Below are 21,975 nucleotides of genomic sequence, written 5' to 3' on the forward strand. Positions count from 1 at the left end.
GTCAAAGCCCAGTTCGCACTGCGAGACATCGTTGCAGATCAAACTAAATACCTCTGTGGTCTCCGCATTCGACAGCTCCACCGCCTCACGGATCATCAGCCTCCTCGAGAACCCTCCAACGGAGCGCAAGTATGACACCATCAAGGCGCGGTTGCTGCAAGTCTTCGGGCTCACTAAATTGGAGCGCGCACATCGATTGCTCCCCATGCCCGGGCTTGGGGACTCCAAGCCTTCGGAATTGATGAGCCAAATGCTCACACTCCTGGGCTCCAAACCGGAAGGTTTCCTTTTTCGGGAACTATTCCTCAGCCAACTGCCTGAACAAGTGCAAGCTGCCCTGGCCAGATCTGAGGTAGAAGACTGCGCGGCACTCACGGCAGAGGCGGACAAAATTTTCGCGGTAATGCAGCAGTACTGCACTGCCATGAGGTGCCCATCCCCCACAGATGCCGTACCAGCTCGTCAGCCTGCTGGGCTGTGTTTCTACCACGCGCAGTTTGGCACGAAGGAGAGACGTTGCCGCCCTCCCTGCAACTTCCCCCCAAAAAAACTGCGACTTATGAGGAACGGGTCTAACGGGTGCCCCGCGGCCACCATGGCGATCAGCAACGCCGGCAAGTTGCTTTTCGTTACCGATACGCTCTCCGGCCGTCGTTTTCTGTGCGACACCGGAGCACAGTGCAGCATTTTGCCAGCGTCCGCCCTCGATGTACAGGCAGGGAAGCACGGCCTCGCCCTTGAAGCGGCCAATGGCGGAGCGATTCGGACTTTCGGCAGACGGTGTGTGGAGGTTTGCTTCGGGGAGCAACGGTTTCATTGGGAGTTCATTATGGCCAAGGTTTCTCAACCCATTCTCGGCGCGGATTTCCTGTGTGCCAACAGCCTTCTGGTCGACGTGCAGAACCGGCGGTTGATCAACACGGCAACTTTTCATTCTATCCCTTGTTACCGCAGTACCACTACGTCGCGCACCGTCGCCTGTGCTTTTCCAGCTCCGGATGAGTTCGCTCGCCTGCTCGGTGAATTCCCCGACCTGAGAAGGCCCACTTTCTCCTCCACGGCCACGAAACATGGTGTGGAACACCACATCACCACCAACGCGCCCCCCCCCGCCCCGGTCTACGCCGCGGGCCCGGAACCTGGCAAGCTGGCAGTCGCGAAAGCGGAGTTCGCGACCATGGAACGGTTAGGGATTATTCGCCGGTCGAATAGTCCCTGGTCTTCATCCCTCCACATCGTCCCGAAGCCTGGCGGTGGATGGCGGCCATGTGGCGACTACCGATGCCACCACTCCTGATCAGTACCCGATCCCCCATATTCAGGATTTCTCCGCCCATTTGGCAGGGAACACTATATTCTCGAAAGTCGACCTCGTCCGGGGCTACCACCAGGCCCCCGTTCATCCCCAAGACGTTCAGAAGACCGCAGTCATCACCCCATTCGGCCTTTGAGTTCTTAAGAATGCCGTTTGGCTTAAAGAACGCCGCCCAGGCTTTCCAACGCCTGATGGACTCCGTGCTGCGGGACCTCAAGTTCCTCTTTGTCTACTTAGACGACATCCTCATTGCCAGTCCCACCAAAGCAGAACACATCCGTCACCTCCACACCCTTTTTCAGCGTCTCAGCCAACACGGCCTGATTATCAACCCGGCCAAGTGTCAGTTTGGCCTGCAGCAATTTGATTTCCTGGGGCATCGCATCACTTCAGCGGGAGCGGTTCCTTTACAGGCAAAAGTAGAGGTGGTGACATCCTTTCCACGCCCGCAAACCATTAAGGCCCTGCAGGAATGCCTAGGCATGGTAAACTTTTACCACCGTTTCGTGCCTAAGGCAGCCCCTGTACGAGGCCCTCAAGGGCAGGACTGGTAAAGATACGGTAGACTGGACGGAGGACATGGCCCGGGCGTTCGCCGACACAAAAAGAGCCTTGGCCAATGCGACTATGCTGGCGCACCCGCTACCAGGAGCCACCATCGCCCTCACCACCGACACGTCAGACTACACAATCGACGCCGTGCAAGAGCAGTGGGTGAATGAGACCTGGCAACCGTTGGCATTCTTCAGCCGTCAACTACGGCGGAACGAGGGGAAGTATAGCACATTCGACCGGGAGTTGCTCGCTCTTTTTCTGGCCATCCGACATTTTCGCTTCCTCCTGGAAGGACGTCCCATCACCGCCTTCGTGGACCATAAGCCGCTCACCTTCGCCATGGCCAAGACCGCCGAACCGTGGTCATCCCGACAGCAACGTCACCCGACGTACATATCCGAGTTTACCACGGATATACAGCACTTGGCCGGTAAGGACAACCTGGTGGCCGACTGCCTCTCCCGCGCGACCGTCAATGCCGTTCATTTAGGCATCGATTACGCCCTCATGGCAGCGGATCAAGCCTCGGACCCAGAAGTCCAAGCCTACAGAACCACCGTCACTGGCCTCCAGTTGGCCGACGTCAAGTTCCATGCAGCAGGTACCACGCTCGTGTGACGTCTCCGTTCGGGACCCTCGCCCTGTCGTACCGGCCGTCTGGCGCCGCAAAGTGTTCAACACCATACATGGGTTATCACACCCAGGAATGAAGGCCTCCCAGAAGCTGATGTTGAGGAAATTCGTATGGCACAGCATGCACAAGGATGTCCGCGACTGGACCAACACCTGCGTGGTCTGCCAAAAGGCCAAAGTACAGCGTCACATCAAAGCTCCGTTGGCCACCTTCACAGTGCCGGAGCGACGGTTCGACCATGTCAATGTGGACCTGGTGGGTCCACTCCCACCTTCCCATGGTTTTTCACACATCCTGATCATGGTTGACCGCACCACCAGATAGCCGGAGGTGGTTCCCCTATCATCCACGACTTCGGCGGACATGGCCAGGGTGTTCATTTCCATCTGGGTCGCCCATTTCGGAGTGCCCGCTGATATTTCTTCGGACAGGGGACCACAGTTTTCCTCCGAACTCTGGAATGCTCGGTGTCAAATTACACCGCACCACAGCCTACCACCCACAGGCGAATGGTCTCTGTGAGCGTTTCCACCGGTCACTAAAAGCCTCCGAGGGCCAGCCTCCAGGACGCTGGATGGGCAGACAAGCTACCGTGGGTCCTGTTGGGCCTTCGCACGGCCCCCAAAGAAGACCTTCGCTCTTCATCAGCGGAGCTGGTGTACGGTCAGCTGCTGCGAGTCCCGGGAGATTTCCTGCCAGAATCAACGAAGCCATGGTCCGCGTCTGACCAGCTTACTAGTCACCAGGAGGCGGCCAGATGCTTCGCGCCGGTGCCCACTTCGCACCACGGGCTGCAGAGTTCGCACATTCCCCCGGAGCTTCATAAGGCCAAATACGTCTTTATTCATCACGATGCTCATAGGGATCCGCTCAAGGCCTCATACACCGGTCCTTTCCGCGTGCTAGAGGCAGGGGACAAAACCTTCAAGGTGAATGTCGGTGGTAAACCGGACCACATTTCGGTCGATCGTCTAAAGCTGGCACATCTGGACCTCGACCGCCCCGTCGAGACAGCACAGCCGCCAAGATGAGGTCGGCCACCTATCATCGTCACGCCAGACCAAGTGCAAACGCCCGCTCCACCGCCAGCCGTCCAGCAGCCTCCGCTTCGGGAGTACAGGAGTCATTCTGACCCCCTCACCGTTTGACTTTTTCCGTTAACGAGAATTCTGGGGGGCGCATGTGGCGGAGCCACTAAGGGACTCTGAGCAACTGTATATAATTCCCTTTAACGATGTTTTACTCCAACCTAAGCCTGTACCAGTCTGTTAGTTATTTCTGTGTTTGTACATACTGTTTGCATGTATGGGGCGTGGTCTCTTTAAAAGCACGGGCAAACGCGATGACGTCATGACGCCATCCACGGGACCGCCCTAGCAGTCCTCGTGGAAGCTTCAACTTGTACAGACCTGTTTTCGTGGTTCTCCTGTATCGATCTCAACAAACTGTTTAAACTCGTTTAGTTTTACATTAAAAACCTGTTTGATCGCCTGAGTCGACCTCAGTTCTTAGTTAGGAATTCGTCAATTCCTACAACAGGACCAAACCTTTCAAAGATTCACTCCATTATACTACAGTACATTATTAAATATTTTAACGGTTCCACTCTTGTATGCAAGTGTCTAGGAACCTGACTAAATTTTGCCGCCACTGTAAGGATTTGGTTAATGGATTGCTTTCATAACTAATTTAATTAATTTAAGATACCAGTAGACTAGACATACCAACTGGATAATATTTATATGGTACTTATGCAACAGTATCCATTTTCATCAAAGACACAGTCCACGCTCACAAATATCCAACAACAGATTCTAAATCTTGGATGTTTTGTCATTAGGACGTGTTAAAGAGGGACTAGACATTTTGCACTGAGAGAAAAATAGTAGGACCATATGTTACATGCAGCATTTTGTAATCAAATTACAAATTGTACTATCAGAAGTAAAATTCAGCAAGTACAAACTCTACTAGTACCATTATTGGTATCAGGGTTCTATTCTACAATAACTACTATAGTAATCTATAAACACACCATTTTCCTCAGGTCTGAGAGAGATAGTACATATTTCACTATACCTTTCACTTTCTTCTAACTTTGTGTTCATTTCTCCTGTTTTCTTTGCATTTTCTTCACGCTTCCTGAAGATTTTTCCCCAGCTGATTTTACTCATATCTGATTTGGAAGTTTTGTCTCTATAAAGACCACAGAAAAATACCAGAGCATGAACCAACAAGAACATAGATTTAGTTTCCTACGCTAATTTCACTAGAAAAGATAGATAAAACTTCTGGATGAATGGAAGATGGAGGACTAAATATGAAAAGAATATTCGGATATATAGTCTTTGAATCTGTGAAATTAAATTTGATATCCTACCACTGGCATAACACAAAAGAATTTAATGCAGTGGAAAACCATGGAGTTAAACAAAACATCACTCCTGATCACTATTTGCTGACACTCATTGACTAGACCACACAAAAAATGGCCACTTGGAGAACCTTTCCGCAATATGAATCATGGTCGTCAAGAAAGGAGGGAAAAAAGTTGGGAAAAAAACTCTTTCCATTAAGAAATGCCATTTTGATGAGCACATCTGCACACGTAATCTGTAGTTGACAAAGTGACAATGGCAAGTTAATCACTTACTCTGAATCGCTGTGTTCCTTTACATTAACATCTTCATACGCACCAGTTTCGCTACTTTCCAAGTTAGGTATAGCTGAGGAATACAAAAAGGGTTTGATTAGAAAACAAGACTAAAGGGGTTTTTAAAAACAAACACATTAATGCATATTTCACATTGATGCTTTTGCTTTAAATCAAACTTAGAAAAAATGTTGGTGTCCTATTTGATCCTGAGCCATGCTTCTGCCATCATATTGTCTCATCACAAAGACTGCCTACTTCCACCTCCATAATATCGCATGATTCTGCCCCTAACTCAGCCACTCTGCTGCTGAAACCCTCATCCATGCCATCTCCAGACTTGACCATTTTTGACTGGCTTCCCATTCTCCACAAACTTCAGCTCATTCAAAGCTCTGCTGCACCAAATCTCACTTGCCCATGATCCCTGTCCTCACTGACTTAATGAATCCTGGTCCCCAACATCTTAAATATAAAATCATCCTCATGTTTAAATCTATCCATGGCCTCTTCCCTCCCCATCTCTAATCTCCTCTAGCACTACAACCTCCTCCTTCCCTGAACTCTCCATTCCTCTGACTCCAGTCTCTTCCACATCACCCTTCTTCCTTCGTCCCACCATTGGTGGCTGTACTCCAGCCACCTATGCTCCATGTTCTGAAAATCCCACCACCTTGCCACCTCCCTCTTTTCCTTTAAGATCTTCCTTAAAATCCACCGATCTTAATATCTCCTCCTTTGGCTCAGCGTTCATGTTTTCCTTTGTGCCTCAAGTGCTTTGGGATGTTTCTCTACATTAAATGGCACTATTTAAATGCAACCTGTTGATTCTGGAATGCTTTGATGGAGCAGAGCATTTAAAACAAAATAAACACACATTTATGCAAGGCATTTGCATAACATACATGAATTTAAGTACAAGAATGAGTGCCCAAGAAATAGGAATACAGCACCAATTTTAAAATCAGTGACTTAGCAACTTTATCCATTGAGTAGCTGATCCAGGTGGAGTTAGTCCGTCCCAGTCAGAACAGCAATAAATCTGCTAAAGTTTGACTTGATTTAGGGAGTGTGGGGGGTTGGGGGGGGGGGGGGGGGGGAAGGTTGTACTGAACCAGGTTCAGCTCCTGATCTTTATCCAGTAACCCTTTCCAGAATACCTGTGAATCAGGTGAGAACTAGAAAGGGCTCGACTGTGATGTGTTTGCTATCAAGTTGTCTGCCAATAGTCACCATCAAAGCTTACACATGAATTGCAGCAAGTGGAAGAATTGCAATCATGAAACCATATCCCAACAACAAACCATATCCAGGTCTATGGATCTCTGAAACTTCTGCTGATGTATTCCACTATTGTGTTTCCCAAACAATTTGGTCACCCCTCAGAGTAAAGCATCGACAGGGGAGGAAAGGAAGAGCAAGACCACCAATTCTCATCCCATTGCCAAAAGAATGACATCAAAGCAGGTGTATTCCTAGTTAGAAGTGAATCATTTTGTCAAGTGGGTCCAGAATACTGAGAACCCAGGTGCAGCAAAAAGTAATATGGGGTGAAGACCCATTATGTTAGGTCTCTGTCCCACTGTGCTGCTCCAGGATTTCTGGCATTTCCCAAAATGGGCATAGGAACAGGAGCAAGCCATTTAGCCCCTCGAGCTTGTTCTGCCATTCAATGAGATCATGGCTGATCTGTGACCTAACTCCATATACCTACCTTTGGCCCATATCCCTTAATACCTTTGGTTAACAAAAATCTATCAATCTCAGATTTAAAATTAACAATTGATCTAGCATCAATTGCCGTTTGCGGAAGAGAGTTCCAAACTTCTACCACCCTTTGTGTATAGAAGTGTTTCCATATTTCACTCCCGAAAGGTCTGGCTCTAATTTTTAGACTATGCCCCCTAGTCCTAGACTTCCCAACCAGCAGAAATAGTTTATCTCTATCTACCCTATCTGTTCCCCTTAATATCTTGAAGACTTTGATCAAATCACCCCATAACCTTTTAGGGAATACAACCCTAGTTTGTGTCATCTCTCCTTGTAATTTAACCCATGGAGTCCGGGTATCATTCTGGTAAACCTACGCTGCACTCCTCTGAAGGCCAATATATCCTTCCCACGGTGTGGTGCCCAGAACTGCTCACAGTACTCCAGGTGTGGTCTAACCAGGGCTTTGCATAGCTGCAGCATAACTTCTATCCCCTTGTATTCTAGTCCTCTAGATATAAAGGCTAGCATTTCATTAGCTTTTTTGATTTCTTTCTGTACCTGTTCATGACATTTTAACGATCGATGTACCTGGACCCCCAAGTTTCTTTGGACCTCCAAAGTTTTTAGCATTTCACCATTTAGAAAGTACCCTATTCTATCCATTTTAGGTTCAATGTTCACATTTGCCTACATTGAAATCCATTTACCAGTTTTGCCCATTCACAATCTATCAATATCCCTTTGTAATTTTATGCTTTCATCTACACTGCCTACAATGCCACCTATCTCTGTGACATAGGCAGAATTGGGTCTGTGCTAAGCGCCAAGGGCCAGCATTAATATGCTAATGCAGTGGAAGGAGCAATTTTGGCCTTCTCACCTCACTTTTCTCCTAGTGCACCATAGGCACCCAAACAAATGAGATCCCCAAAAAGCTGGTAGGGACCAGAGAATCTATTGAGATTCTGGCAGCAACCCAAAGATCCATGGAGGCAGAAGAGCAAGAGTAGAAAAATACCCCACCCCTTCAGCACTACGTTGGGACCTCAAAGCCTTCTGGCTGATATTCTCCAGGATCAGGCAGAAAGCCCCAATGCCAGTAGACATGAGCACACTTGCAAGGTTCTCAGGGAAGGCCCTGTCAGGACATTTTTGTCGGCTTCTTACTCTGTAGGTACAGTGCAACTCCAGTATGCTGTGTGCACCCCCCGCCCCAAGAGGAAACAAGCCCTAATAAGTGTTCCAAGGGAGATGGCAGCTCAGCCCAAGTAGAGGGAATGTGCAATATATTCTTTGTTTCTCCCCCCCCCACCCCCCACAATGTGTGCCTTTTCATTCCAAAATAAAGTTGGTTAGTGGCAGCATGTGTCCATTATTGAAAGTAGTTTCTACAGTTTTACTCCAATCTCCCTGCCTGTACAGCTGTTCTCGCCACAATACCCCCCTCCTCTTACTCATCCAGAGCCTACTAGCAGTAAAAACATGTGACCAGTCATGGCATGAACTACAAACTGGCTTATCTGTCAGATGTCCTTTGTTGCCACTGAAATGATCTTGTTGCATGGAAACTTAACACTGTGTCCTTCACAGCTACAGGAAGAGCCAGTTCTTCAGGTCATCCACAGCAGATGGCTCATCTCAGTCACTGTCTCTTCTGTGAAGCGGAGGCAGTGAATACAGGTTTCCTTGAACACACCAAGGTAGGAGGAGGATGGTCTATAAGTCCATGCCCTTGGGTAGTAACAGGAACAAAGATAACAGCTGATGTGTCATTGGACCTGTAGATTTTAATCTTCTGATGAAATAGTTCTCCTCGTCTAATTCAAGTACCGCCATGGGAACTGCCAAATGGATTGACATTCTCTCAAATTTATTAACTGCAACTTGTAATGCTGAAGCAACTGCCAAGACTGTAGGAAGGCAAACAAAGTTTTCACACAAAGCCATAAATGCACATGGAAAAAGCTTACAAGATATTCAATGCAGAATTGGATGAATAATCGCTACAAAAAATATTTACACTTGAGTGCCAACTCACAACAACTTGCATTTAAATAGCACCTTTAATGTAGTAAAATGTTCCACTTAAACACCAGCATTATTGCTTTATGAAATGGGCCAAAGTAGGTCCGGCCTGTGGAATAGTCAGACATCCATTTTAGATGGGAGCAGAACCTCACCCGTAGTTGTGAATTCAATGTGGGATCTCATTTCAATAATTTGACTCTCTAAATGCAGGTTTGATTTGCCTGTAGCACTTCCTCTTCATTCCCTTCAAAAATCACACCTTTCTGAATCAGATGCGAGTTCGGGGCACAATTTTCTGATTTCCACCTGCCACCAGTGGAACCTTGTATAATTTGGGCTATATAGTCAGTCATAATAAAATTGGGTGCAAGTTTCTATTTTAATGCAGATAAAAGAAAACAAAACACAAACTAGTTTCACTCTCCAAGTAACTGCATGCTGAAATAATTTAGAATGTCTTTGGAAATACATCTACTTATTGCACATCAATAACATTACAACGTACTTTCACTTAATAAGAAATTATGAGTTACATATTTTGGGTCAAGTGAGAAGAGGAACTTTCAATTGCCTCAGTCTTGATGACCACTGCATTTCAAATAAATTCAATAATGTTTAAAATTAATTCCAGATCTTTTCAGTAATATAGTACTCACATAAAGTGGATTGTGATCTTGAATTTGCACTGTGGAAATATGAAATGGATAAATCATATTCAGAAATAAACATCTAATTTCAAACTAAGCATCAGTAGTAACACTCTTGCCAGAGCAGAAGGTTGTGGGTTCAGGCCCCACTCCTGGACTCCAGCACATAATCCCAGCTGACATCTTGGGCTGGATTTTAAGGAGGAGAGTGGGTTGTCAGGTGGGGGGGCGGGGGGCTCTGAGGCTCTGAGGTGCTCGGGAAACCCGAAAGGCTGAGTTTTCCCCAGGCCCTGATGACTTTAACAGCAGGGCCTGATTTCCTGCCCGCAGCCCGCCAGATTCAAGAAGGAGTTGGATATATTTCTTAAGGCTAAAGGGATATGGGGAGAAGGCAGGGACAGGGTACTGAATTTGGATGATCAGCCATGATCTCATTGAATGGCAGAGCAGGCTCGAGGGGCCAAATGGCCTACTCCTGCTCCTATCTTCTATGTTTCCCTATAACCCTTCACTCCCTTATCTTGCAAAAATCTGTCTATCGCCACCTTAAACGTATTTAATGACCCAACCTCCACAGCTCTCTGGGGCAGAGAATTCCACAGATTTACGACCCTCAGAGAAGAAATTCCTCCTCATCTCAGTTCTAAATGGGTGACCCTTTAGTCTAAAACTGTGCCCCCGCGTTCTAGATTTCCCCACGAGTGGAATGCTGCATTCCATCCTAGGGTTCTAAAAGAGGTGGCTGCAGAGATGATGGATGCATTGGTTGCGGTCTTCCAAAATTCCCTAGATTCAGGAAAGGTCACAATGGATTGCAAGGTAGCAAATGTAACCCCACTATTCAAGAAAGGAGGGAGAGCGAAAACCAGGAAGTACAGGCCAGTTAGCCTGATATCAGTTGGTCAGGAAAGTGCTGAAATCAATTATTAAGGAAGTGGTAACAGGGTACTTAGAAAATTAGGATATGATTAGGCAGACATTAGGCAACATGGTTTTATATGAAAGGTAAATCGTGTTTGACAAACTTATTACAGTTTCTTGAAGATGTAACTAGCAGGGTAGATAAAGGGGAACCAGTAGATGTAGTATATTTGGATTTCCAAAAGGCATTTGATAGGGTGTCACATAAAAGGTTGTTAAGCAAGATAAGGGCACATGGGGTTGGGGGTAAAGTATTAGCATGGATAAAGGATTGGTTAACAGACAGAAGACAGAGTGGGAATAAACGGGTCATTTTCAGATTGGCAGGCTGTAACTAGTGATGTGCTGCAAGGATCAGTGCTTGGGCCTCAGCTATTTACAATCTATATTCATGACTTAGATGAAGGGACCGAGAACAATGTAGCCAAGTTTGCTGATGATACAAAGCTAGGTGGAAAAGTAAGATGTGAGGAGAACGCAAAAGGGATATAGACAGGTTAAACGAGTGGGCAATAAGGTGGTGGATGGAGTATAATGTGGGTAAATGTGAGGTTATTCACTTTGGTAGGAAGAATAGAAAACAGAATAGAGGATGAGACTGGGGAATTAATAATGGGGAACAGGGAAATGGCAGAAACTTTGAACAAATATTTTGCATCAGTGTTCACGGTAGAAGACACTAAAACCATCCCAATAATACATAATCAAGGGGATATAGGGAGGGGGGAACTTAAAACAATCACTATCACTAAAGAAAAAGTACTCGGTAAAATAACGGGACTAAAGCTGGACAAGTCCCCTGCACCTGATGGCCTGCATCCTAGCGTCTTAAAAGAAGTGGCTGCAGAGATAGTGGATGCATTGGTTGCAATCTACCAAAATTCCCTGGATTCTGGAGGTCCCAGCGGATTGGAAAACCGCAAATGTAACGCCCCTATTTAAGAAGGGAGACAGAAAGCAGGAAACTATAAACCAGTTAGCCTAACATCTGTCATTGGGAAAATGCTGGAGTCCATTATTAAGGAAGCAGTAGCAGGACATTTAGAAAATCATAATACAGTCAAGCAGAGTCAGCATGGTTTTATGAAAGGGAAATCATGTTTGACAAATTTGCTGGAGTTCTTTGAGGATGTAACGAGCAGGGTGGATAAAGGGGAACCAGTGGATGTGGTGTATTTGGATTCCCAGAAGGCATTCGATAAGGTGCCACATAAAAGGTTACTGCACAAGATAAGAGCTCACAGGATTGGGGGTAATATATTAGCTTGGATAGAGGATTGGGTAACTAACAGAAAACAGAGTCGGGATAAATGGGTCATTTTCCGGTTGGCAAACGGTAACTAGTGGGGTGCCACAGGGATCAGTGCTGGGGCCTCAACTATTTACAATTTATATTAATGACTTAGATGAAGGGACCGAGTGTAATGTAGCCAAATTTACTGATGATACAAAGATAGGTGGGAAAGCAAGTTGTGAGGAGGACACAAAGAATCTGCAAAGGGATATAGACAGGCTAAGTGAGTGGGCAAACATTTGGCAGATGGAGTATAATGTGAGAAAGTGCGAGGTTATCCACTTTGGTAAGAAAAATAAAAAAACATTATTTAAATGGGTGATTACAAAATGCTGCAGTACAGAGGGATCTGGAGGTCTTTGTGCATGAAACACAAAAAGTTAGCATGCAGGTACATCAAGTAATTAGGAAGGCAAATGGAATGTTGGCCTTTATTGCAAGGGAGTTGGAGTATAAAAGCAGGGAAGTCCTGTTACAACTGTACAGGGTATTGGTGAGACCACACCTGGAGTACTGCGTACAGTTTTGGTCTCCTTATTTAAGGAGGGATATACTTGCATTGGAGGCAGTTCAGAGAATGTTCATGAGGTTGATTACTGAGATGACTTTTGAAGAAAGGTTGAGCCTATACTCATTGGAGTTTAGAAGAATGAGAGGTGATCTTATTGAAACATAAGATTCTGAGGGGGCTTGATAAGGTAGAAGCAGAGAAGATGTTTCCCCTCATGGGGGAATCTAGAACTAGGGGGCATAGTTTCAGAATAAGGGGTCGCCCTTTTAGAACTGAGATGAGGAGGAATTTCTTCTCTCAGAGGGTTGTGAATCTGTGGAATTCTCTGTCCCAGAGAGCTGTCAAGGCTGGGTCATTGAATATATTTAAGGTGGAGATAGACAAATTTTTGAATAATAAGGGAGTGAAGGGTTATGGGGAGTGGGCAGGGAAATGGAGCTGAGCCCAAGATCAGATCAGCCATGATCTCATTAAATGGTGGAGCAGGCTCGAGGGGCCAAATGGCCTACTCCTGCTCCTATTTCTTATGTTCTTATGTGAGAAACTATTAAATGTTGGTGTTCAGAGAGAGTTGGGTGTCCTAGTACAAGAAACAGAGTTAGCATGCAGGTACAGCAAGCAATTAGGAAGGCAAATGGCATGTTGGACTTTATTGCTAGAGGGTTGGAGTACAAGAGTAAGGAAGTCTTGTTACAATTGCACAGGGCTCTGGTGAGACCACACCTGGAGTACTGTGCACAGTTTTGGTCTCCTTATTTAAGGAAGGATATACTTGCTTTGGAGGCAGTGCAACGAAGGTTCACTAGATCGATTCCTGGGATGACAGGGTTGTCCTATGAGGAGAGATTGAGTAGATTGGGCCTATACTCTCTGGAGTTTAGAAGAATGAGAAGTGATCTCACTGAAACACAAGATTCTGAAGGGGATTGACTAGGTAGATGCTGAGAGGTTGTTTCCTCCGGCTGGAGAGTCTAGAACTAGGGGTCATAGTCTCAGGATAAAGGGCTGGCCTTTTAAGAATGAGATGAGGAGCAATTTCTTCACTGAGGGTTGTGAATCTTTGGAATTCTCTACCCCAAAGTGCAGTGGATGCTGAGTCGTTGAGTTTATTCAAGGCTGAGATAGATAGATTTTTGGACTCCAAAGGAATTAAGGGATATGGGGATAGGGCAGGAAAGTGGAGTTGAAGTCGAAGATCAGCCATGATCTTATTCAATGACGGAGCAGGCTCGAGGGGCCAAATGGCCTTTTCCTGCTCCTAATTCTTATATTCTTATGTTCCTGTCTTTCTAATGAGTTGTTTAACTGAGGGCCTGTCTGCCTGTTCAGGTGGATGTAAAAGATTGCATGACGCTATTTGAAGAAGAGTAGGGAGTTCTTCCAGTGTCCTGGCCAACATTCAACCCTTTAACAATACCACCAAAACAGATTATCCCATCGTTCATCTTATTTGCTGTTAGTGGGATCTTACTGTGTGCAAATTGGCTACCACATTTGTCCATAAAACAATACTGATCACACTGCCAAAGTAATTAATTTTCTAAAAAGCACTTTGGGACGTCCAAAGGAAGTAATAAGGTACTATATAAATGCACAATCTTTATTTAACATCTTCTACGAATAGAAAAAAAACATTAGTTAGACTCTTGAGCCCCAATTTTAACAACCACCCCCCCCCCCTCCCCATGCGCAATAAGAACAAGGTGTGCAGAGGGTTAAAATAGAGGAAGAGGATTCACCTCCCCACTCACGCCACTGCCATTTTAACTTCTGGGTTTTGGGAGGCATTGGAGGCAGACAGGGGCCTCAAATATGCAAGAATCAGTGTCCTATGACCCAATTAAGATGCTGACGGATTTTAACCCTGTGTCACGCTGAGTGTCGGACCTGCCTGAAATACCTGGTGGCTAGCAGGAGCGGAGCCAGAAGAGGCAAGTTTAAATTTTTGTTATGGTTTCCTTGTGGGCCAGAAGGAGCAGCACTACTCCTCCAGGCTTTACACAGAAACCTTGGGTAGGCCCCGGACTTCCCTTCCCTGACTGTGATTGCCTCCTGACCACCACTTACCGTAGTGCCAGGGATTATTCCCTTAGGTCCCCAGCAGCGGCCTCCTGCCACCCGGAATCCTGCTCCCGCCTGCTGGCCACCTATTGATTCCCACCGGGTTCGAGTGGGAATCCGACCGCGAACATCAAAACGAGGTCCAGGAGTTAAATTCTCTCTCAGCCTCACATGGCGCAATGATGCAAGCTTGCTATGCGTCCTGACCCCTGCACCCCACCCTCCACCCAGAGTTAAAATCAGCGTTTGATGTTTGACTATTCAGCAATCACCCCCCTAAAAAAAAATCTTAGTGGAATATTTTAAAATACTATTTTTGGAAATATTTACATTATCAAGATGAGAGGTGCTAGCACCATGAAAGAGAACATTTTTTCTCTTCGTCACATTCAGTATTAGTACTAAGCATTCTTAGAGTCTGGTATAGAATGGGTTAGGTGCAAATTAAAACTGCTTCTGCAGTGTCTCAACAGTAATTTCAAAAATGAGTCATACTGCATCAGTGTGCAATTTTCCATTTCCCACCACAGTGAATTTGCTGCCCCTCTGGATAGTGACAATTAAAACACATTACAGGCAGGTTTACATTGTGACCCACCCAATAGAACTGGGATTGATTAAACTCATTTCCTGTAGGATCCTTACAACCAGCAGAGAGGATACTTTCATCCCATCAGGTTGAGCTGGATTCAGACCCAAATCCCTGAGGTAAAAAGAGTGCGCATCAAGATACTGCGCCACTCAATCCATTAAAAATGTTTTAACACGGAACACAGCGCCAAAACATCCACTTCAAATTTATTGTAGCCATTATTTTGGCTTTGACACATTCCAAAAAAAAAAATTTCAGTCAGTAACTAGAAATGATGATTAATAATGTTTGTACTTTAATCATCTTTCTGTCTGATTAAATACTGTTAGAAACATTAGGAATGCGTTTCGCTGATGTGCCTCTTGAATGTACTCCTGAGGCCATGTAAAGTCGGATTTAAGATGTCACAGTCATTTAAGTTGAATTTCAATTATCCGGTAATTACACAGGATAAACAGCTCGGAGGGAAAGATTTATTGAGCTTGTCCAGGGAAGCCATTTGATACAGAATGTGTTAAGTAGAGTGCCAGACTAATGTCAGATCTGTCAACTATATTAGATGAACTAGAAAAAGAGAACTGGGAAATTGCACTGTAAGAGAAAAGTCATACTATAAATTGGCTTGTTATCGAGTATGAGAGAATAGGCAGAGGAACAGAGAAAGCCCTTAACCACCTCCAATCACTCCCTCCACCACCGGCATACCGTGGCTGCAGTATATACCACCTACAAGATGCACTGCAGCAACTCGCCAAGGCTTCTAAGACAGCACTTGCCAAACACGTGACCTCTGCCACCTAGAAGGACAAGGGCAGCAGGCAGATGGGAACACCACCATCACCTCCAAGTCAAACACCATCCTGTCTTGGACATATACCGCCGTTCCTTAATTATTGCTGGGTCAAAATCATGGAACTCCCTACCGATGGGAATACCTTCACCACACAGACTGTAGCGGTTCAAGAAGGCAGCTCACCACCACCTTCTCAAGAGCAACTAGGGATGGGCAATAAATGCTGGCCTTGCCAGCGACGCCCACAAAAAAAGAGAACATGCAAAATGAGAATGCATAGAGAAAGTAAAAAAAAATTAAACTGAGCGAAATAGAGCACATATAGATTGAGAAAACGACAGCTTGTAAATAGTTCTTGCTATAAATACCTGAGATGATCTTGTGACTTGTCTTTCTTCATTTTTACCTTCTTCTCCCTTTCTCCATCACCAATCTCCTTCTTGAACAGCTTTCCCAATTCTTTTATTCGATCTTTTTTAATAGGCCTAGATAGATGTGAAGAACATTAAATGTACAGCCTATATTTACACTTTCTCAGGAAACTGCCTTTTTGCTGTGAACATGAGTGAGGAGTGTTGGGAGATAGCTCAGATTGTAACAGTGGACACCCCAGCTGTGCCCAATCTTGACCTCACCCAACCTCCAAGCAAAAACACTTTCCAGTATGGATCATTGAATAGCAATCCCGAGCAGAGACAATGGCTGATGGTTCTCCTCCCTACCTGTGGGGCAGAGGCAAATTGTAGCAACCGAACTGTTTCTCCATTGGGATAAGTACACACAAGGATTGAAGCTCAAACTGTAGAACTGCATCATATAAACCAAAAGGTCCTTGGCCCAATTTCTAACCTGTGTGGAGCTAGCTGATCTCAACAGGGGTGACAGTAGGGTGCTACAAGTGGTCTCAGTATCCCAGGCTTGGGAGGGAAAAACAATCAGCCCGGTTACCCAATTTTGATTGCTACCAAGTGACTCTTGCTGGAAAGTGTATGTGCACACTGCATAGATAAGATTGCATTCAGGTGTGATAATACTACCCCCACCAGCGCAGATAGACCAAGAACATTCACTGTGCAAACCTACATAATGAAGAATGGTCAATTGTGTGAAGTACTGGTAGGTGACTTCAGGGGGGAAGAGGAGAAAGAATGCAAATAAGAACATAAGAACACAGGATAAACAGCTCGGAGGGAAAGATTTATTGAGCTTGTCCAGGGAAGCCATTTGATACAGAATGTGTTAAGTAGAGTGCCAGACTAATGTCAGATCTGCCAACTATATTAGATGAACTAGAAAGAGAGAACTGGGAAATTGCACTGTAAGAGGAAAATACTACTATAAAGTGGCTTGGTATCTCTTTGTATAGAGTACGAGAGAATAGGCAGAGGAACAGAGAAAGCACTTAACCACCTCTGCCATTCAATAAGGTTATGGCTGATCTTCGACCTCAACTCCACTTTCCTGCCTGATCCCCATACCCCTTAGAGTCCAAATATCTTGAATATACCCAATGACTCAGTATCCACAGCCCTCTGGGTAGAGAATTCCAAAGATTCACAACCCTCTGAGTGAAGAAATTTCTCCTCATCTCAGTCCTAAATGACCAACCCCTTATCCTGAAATAAGGCCCCTAGTTCTAGACACTCCAGTCAGGGGAAACAACCTCTCAGTGTCAGCCCTGTCAAGCCCTCTCAGAATCTGAATGTTTCAATGAGATCACCTCTCATTCTTCTAAGCTCCAGACAGTATAGGCCCATTCTACTCGATCTCTCCTCACAGGACAGCTGACAAATATTGCCAGTCTGGAATGAAACATTTGGAAATTATTTAAACTAGATGGAAATTGGGGGAAAACACACAGGCTTGTGCAATATATTAGTGGGTAAGTTGCATACAGACCAGGCAAAAGTCCCATGTTTGATCCTCAACCCTTGCTGAATGGGTTGATATTATGATTGCTCTCACAGCATATCACAAGCCACCCATGGAGATCAAGCCCCATAAGACATGGAATGCCTACTGCCTAGTGTTGATCCTTTTCATTGCTGAACAACCAAGAAATACTGAAACAGTGTAGCAAGGACTGATAAGCCCCTGCAATCTCCCATTTCCTCCTCACATTCTGAGTCATGGTACTCATTTTACATACCTCAGAGGAATGAAAGGTTATGTGAATGCTGCAAAGGTGTTCAATTAGTTGAACTATTCAACCCAGTGGCCCAGTCTAAAAAGGACAAAACTTAGCTAGACTTCTCTTTCTTGATTGCACCTACTATAAACGATGCAACTGTTGGGAGAGAACAGGATAAGGATCAGTTGTAATGCCCTCGATATTAAAATGGTCTCCAAATACACAACTATTGTTTAAATCCTTTACTTTTTTCCTGAGAAATTAACATTCAAGATACTTTTCCATAGATGAAGCAGTTCTGCATAAAGCTAAGACAACAACTAGGACATTTTCCAGTGGCATCACACAAAATATCTCTATTGAGTGTGTTTACTACCCAAATCAATGGAGAAATAAAATAAATGTAATACACTTACTCAGAGTTACTTGTTTCCACATCATCATATATTTGCTCATGTAATGATTCTGAAACAAAAATTATATATACAATAAGCCTGACAGAAAAAAGAGCAACAGAATATGGGCAGCTACAAACAGTAAACCGTGTTAAGCTGCATAGTTCAACCACTGTGGGCCGGTTGGGAAGAAATTGTCCCTAAAAGGAATAATTAGCACAATATTTGAAAAAAACACATCACATTTAGGACATTTACACTCATATAGTGCATATTAACAGATAAATCTGGGAGAATTTTACAGAAAGAACCAATTTGCATCAATTTACAAAGTTTCAAAATTCAATTCAAGTACAATTCAAGAGAACAGTTATTTTATCTAATTACACAATTCAAAATGCTCCAAGCAAGCACATGCTAAAAGATATTTTGGGCAAGTGAGGCATTTTCCATCAAGACAATTCCAAATCTAACACAAAGTATCATGTTTATCTATTAAGCATTTGGCTTCAATCTGGAACAAAACTAAATGGCCAGATATGTGGAACAAGAGTTTTAAATTCATTGATCCAGAGAATACTACAACTTGCAGTTATATAGCGCCTTTAATGTAGAAAGAGATCCCAAATCCCTCACAGAGGCATAAAAATGGATGCCAAGTCAAAGGAGGAAATATTAAAAGAGGTGACCAAAAGTTTAGTGGGTTTAAGGAAATTTAAAAGGACAGGGAAGTGGCGAGGTTCAAGGATGGATTTCATCCAAAGGACAGAGAGGAGTGGAGAATTAAGACATTGCCGCATAAGGTGAGACAAGGGGTGGGGTGGCACAAGACGCTGGAGTTAGAGGAACAGAAAGTTCAGGGAGAGGGGTTTAACACTAGATATGGTTACAGAGATGGGAAAAGCAAGGCCATGGAGAGATTTAAACACAAGGAAAACAAAGTTTTAAATTTGAAGTTTTGGGGTCTGGGAGCCCAAAAGTTTAGTGGGTTAGGGAGGACAGGGATGATGGATGAGTAGATTTTGAGTAGTTTTAGATGAACTGAAGTGTATGGAGGGCGGAGGATGGAAGGCCGACCAGGAGAGCATTCGAACAATCAAGTTTGGAATTATGGAAGACATTGATGACAGTTTCAGCATCAGGTGGACTGAGTTAGGGGTGGAAGCAGGCGACATTACAGAGATGGTCTTTGTGATATATGGGATATGAACTTGGAAGTTCAGCTTGGGGTGAAACAGGACATTTGAAACCTCTGAATTCAAACAACATAAGCTATTCACGTTTGTATTTAAATGCTTCCATCGCCTCACCCCTTTCTATTCCTATAACTGTAGTGTATGTAACCTGTACCAACCTAAGAGGATACCTTAAGGTGATGGACTACTTTTTGATGGTGTGGAGATGCCGGAGTTGGACTGGGGTGGACAAATGTAAGAAGTCACACAACACCAGGTTATAGTCCAACAGCTTTATTTGAAATCACAAGCTTTCGGAGCGCTGCTCCTTCTTCAGGTGAAGTGGAGAAATGCATAAAGACACAGCTTATATAGTCAGAGAATCATGTCAGATGTTTACAGGTAACCTTTCCAACTGCCATTTATCACACCTCGGCAGAGAGATAATCACAGCAGTCAAAGGTGTGAATGGTGTCCAAACAGGTCAGTCAGGGAAACATTACATCAAAGAACAATGAGGTGGGGTCACAAGGGGTCAAATATTGCAGATGCTGGGGTCTGTATGAAAAACAAAAAAAGACAAAAAACATTTTTTTGGCTGGAAATCACAGCAGGTCCGGCCGCATCTGTGTAGAGAGAACAAGCCAATGTCGACTCGAGTCTGGATGACCCTGCATCAGTGGGGTTACATGTAGCGTGACATGAACCCAAGATCTCGGTTTAGGCCGTCCTCATGGGTGCGGAACTTGGCTATCAGTTTCTGCTCGACGATTTTGCGTTGTCGTGTGTCTCGAAGGCCACCTTGGAGAATGCTTACCCGAAGATCGGAGGCTGAATGTCCTTGACTGCTGAAGTGTTCCCCGACTGGGAGGGAACACTCCTGCCTGGTGATTGTTGCGCGGTGTCCGTTCATCCGTTGTCGCAGTGTCTGCATGGTCTCGCCGATGTACCATGCTCCGGGGGCATCCTTTCCTGCAACGTATGAGGTAGACAACGTTGGCCGAGTCACATGAGTATGTACCATGTACCTGGTGGGTGGTGTCCTCACGTGTGATGATGGTATCTGTGTTGATGATCTGGCATGTCTTGCAGAGGTTGCTGTGGCAGGGTTGTGTGGTGTCGTGGTCGCTGTTCTCCTGAAGGCTGGGTAATTTGCTGCGAACGATGGTCTGTTTGAGGTTAGGCGGCTGTTTGAAAGCGAGTAGTGGAGGCGTGGGGATGGCCTTAGCGAGGTGTTCGTCGTCATCGATGACATGGTGAAGGCTGCGAAGAACATGGCGTAGTTTCTCCGCTCCGGAGAAGTACTGGACGACGAAGGGTACTCTGTTGGTTGTGTCCCGTGTTTGTCTTCTGAGGAGGTCTATGCGATTTTTCGCTGTGGCCCGTCGGAACTGTCGATCGACGAGTCGAGCGTCATATCCCGTTCTTACAAGGGCGTCTTTCAGTGTCTGTAGGTGTCCATCGCGTTCCTCCTCGTCTGAGCAGATCCTGTGTATTCGCAGGGCTTGTCCATAGGGGATGGCTTCTTTAACGTGGTTAGGGTGGAAGCTGGAGAAGTGAAGCATCGTGAGGTTGTCCGTGGGCTTGCGGTAGAGTGAAGTGCTGAGGTGTCCGTCTTTGATGGAGATTCGTGTGTCCAGGAATGAGACTGATTCTGAGGAGTAGTCCATGGTGAGTTTGATGGTGGGATGGAACTTGTTGATGTTATCGTGTAGTCTTTTCAGTGATTCTTCGCCGTGGGTCCATAGGAAGAAAATGTCGTCGATGTATCTGGTGTATCACACCTCTGCCGAGGTGGGATAAATGGCAGTTGGAAAGGTTACCTGTAAACATCTGACATGATTCTCTGACTATATAAGCTGTGTCTTTATGCATTTCTCCACTTCACCTGAAGAAGGAGCAGCGCTCCGAAAGCTTGTGATTTCAAATAAAGCTGTTGGACTATAACCTGGTGTTGTGTGACTTCTTACATTTGTCCACCCCAGTCCAACTCCGGCATCTCCACACCATGGCTACTATCGACACCACAAACTGCCGGCTCAAAGTGGAGAGGATCTCCAAGAAGATCGCGCATATCGACACAGACATCAAATTTCTACAGAGATGCAAGAAAGCAGACAAGATCCCGAAAGGACTACAGATCACTAACCCACTCAAGTCGACCTACAACACAGACTACGCTGAGAGACTCTGCCGTCGTACCTCTCGCACACTCCTCAACCATCTCGTACACCAGCTCTACAGCAGACGCCGCAACCTCGAAACCGAGATGGAGTCCATGTTCTCAGCCTGTGCTCAGGACGCAGCAGACCAGCTACGAGACACCGCCAAACAAACAAGGCAACGGAACTACGCTACCTACGTGCACACCAAGAACAGGAAGCTTGAGAAACTTGGCATCACCAGCAGCAGCAACCAAGCCTCCCCCGGTACCACGGTTGAAACCACAGGGAAATCCATCGTCAAACTGTCCGACCTCACCCTTCAACCAGACGAAATTGAAGTTCTCAGCCGAGGGCTCAATTTCTGCCCCACCACCAAAAGGGACCCCATCGGT

The 21,975-nt window shown here is 45.4% G+C and overlaps 1 protein-coding gene across 8 annotated transcripts in view; it reads right to left on the minus strand.

The window, feature by feature from the left end:
* The window catches only part of LOC147122081 (uncharacterized), a 144,749-nt gene that overhangs the window by 13,266 nt on the left and 109,508 nt on the right, over nucleotides 1-21,975 (minus strand). For 7 of the 8 annotated variants that reach the window (XM_085982815.1, XM_085982814.1, XM_085982813.1 and 4 more), the window contains 5 exons: nucleotides 18,265-18,313; nucleotides 16,086-16,202; nucleotides 9,555-9,583; nucleotides 5,158-5,230; nucleotides 4,584-4,700 (listed from right to left, as the gene is read on the minus strand). In XM_085982815.1, the coding sequence (XP_085838941.1) occupies nucleotides 4,584-4,700; nucleotides 5,158-5,230; nucleotides 9,555-9,583; nucleotides 16,086-16,202; nucleotides 18,265-18,313 (385 nt within the window). The other variant, XM_085982817.1, reaches the window with a different exon arrangement.

Source organism: Somniosus microcephalus, chromosome 3 (genome assembly GCF_052327205.1).
Source record: "Somniosus microcephalus isolate GS21.2 chromosome 3, FLI_Smic_1.0, whole genome shotgun sequence".
NCBI classification, from domain to species: domain Eukaryota; kingdom Metazoa; phylum Chordata; class Chondrichthyes; order Squaliformes; family Somniosidae; genus Somniosus; species Somniosus microcephalus.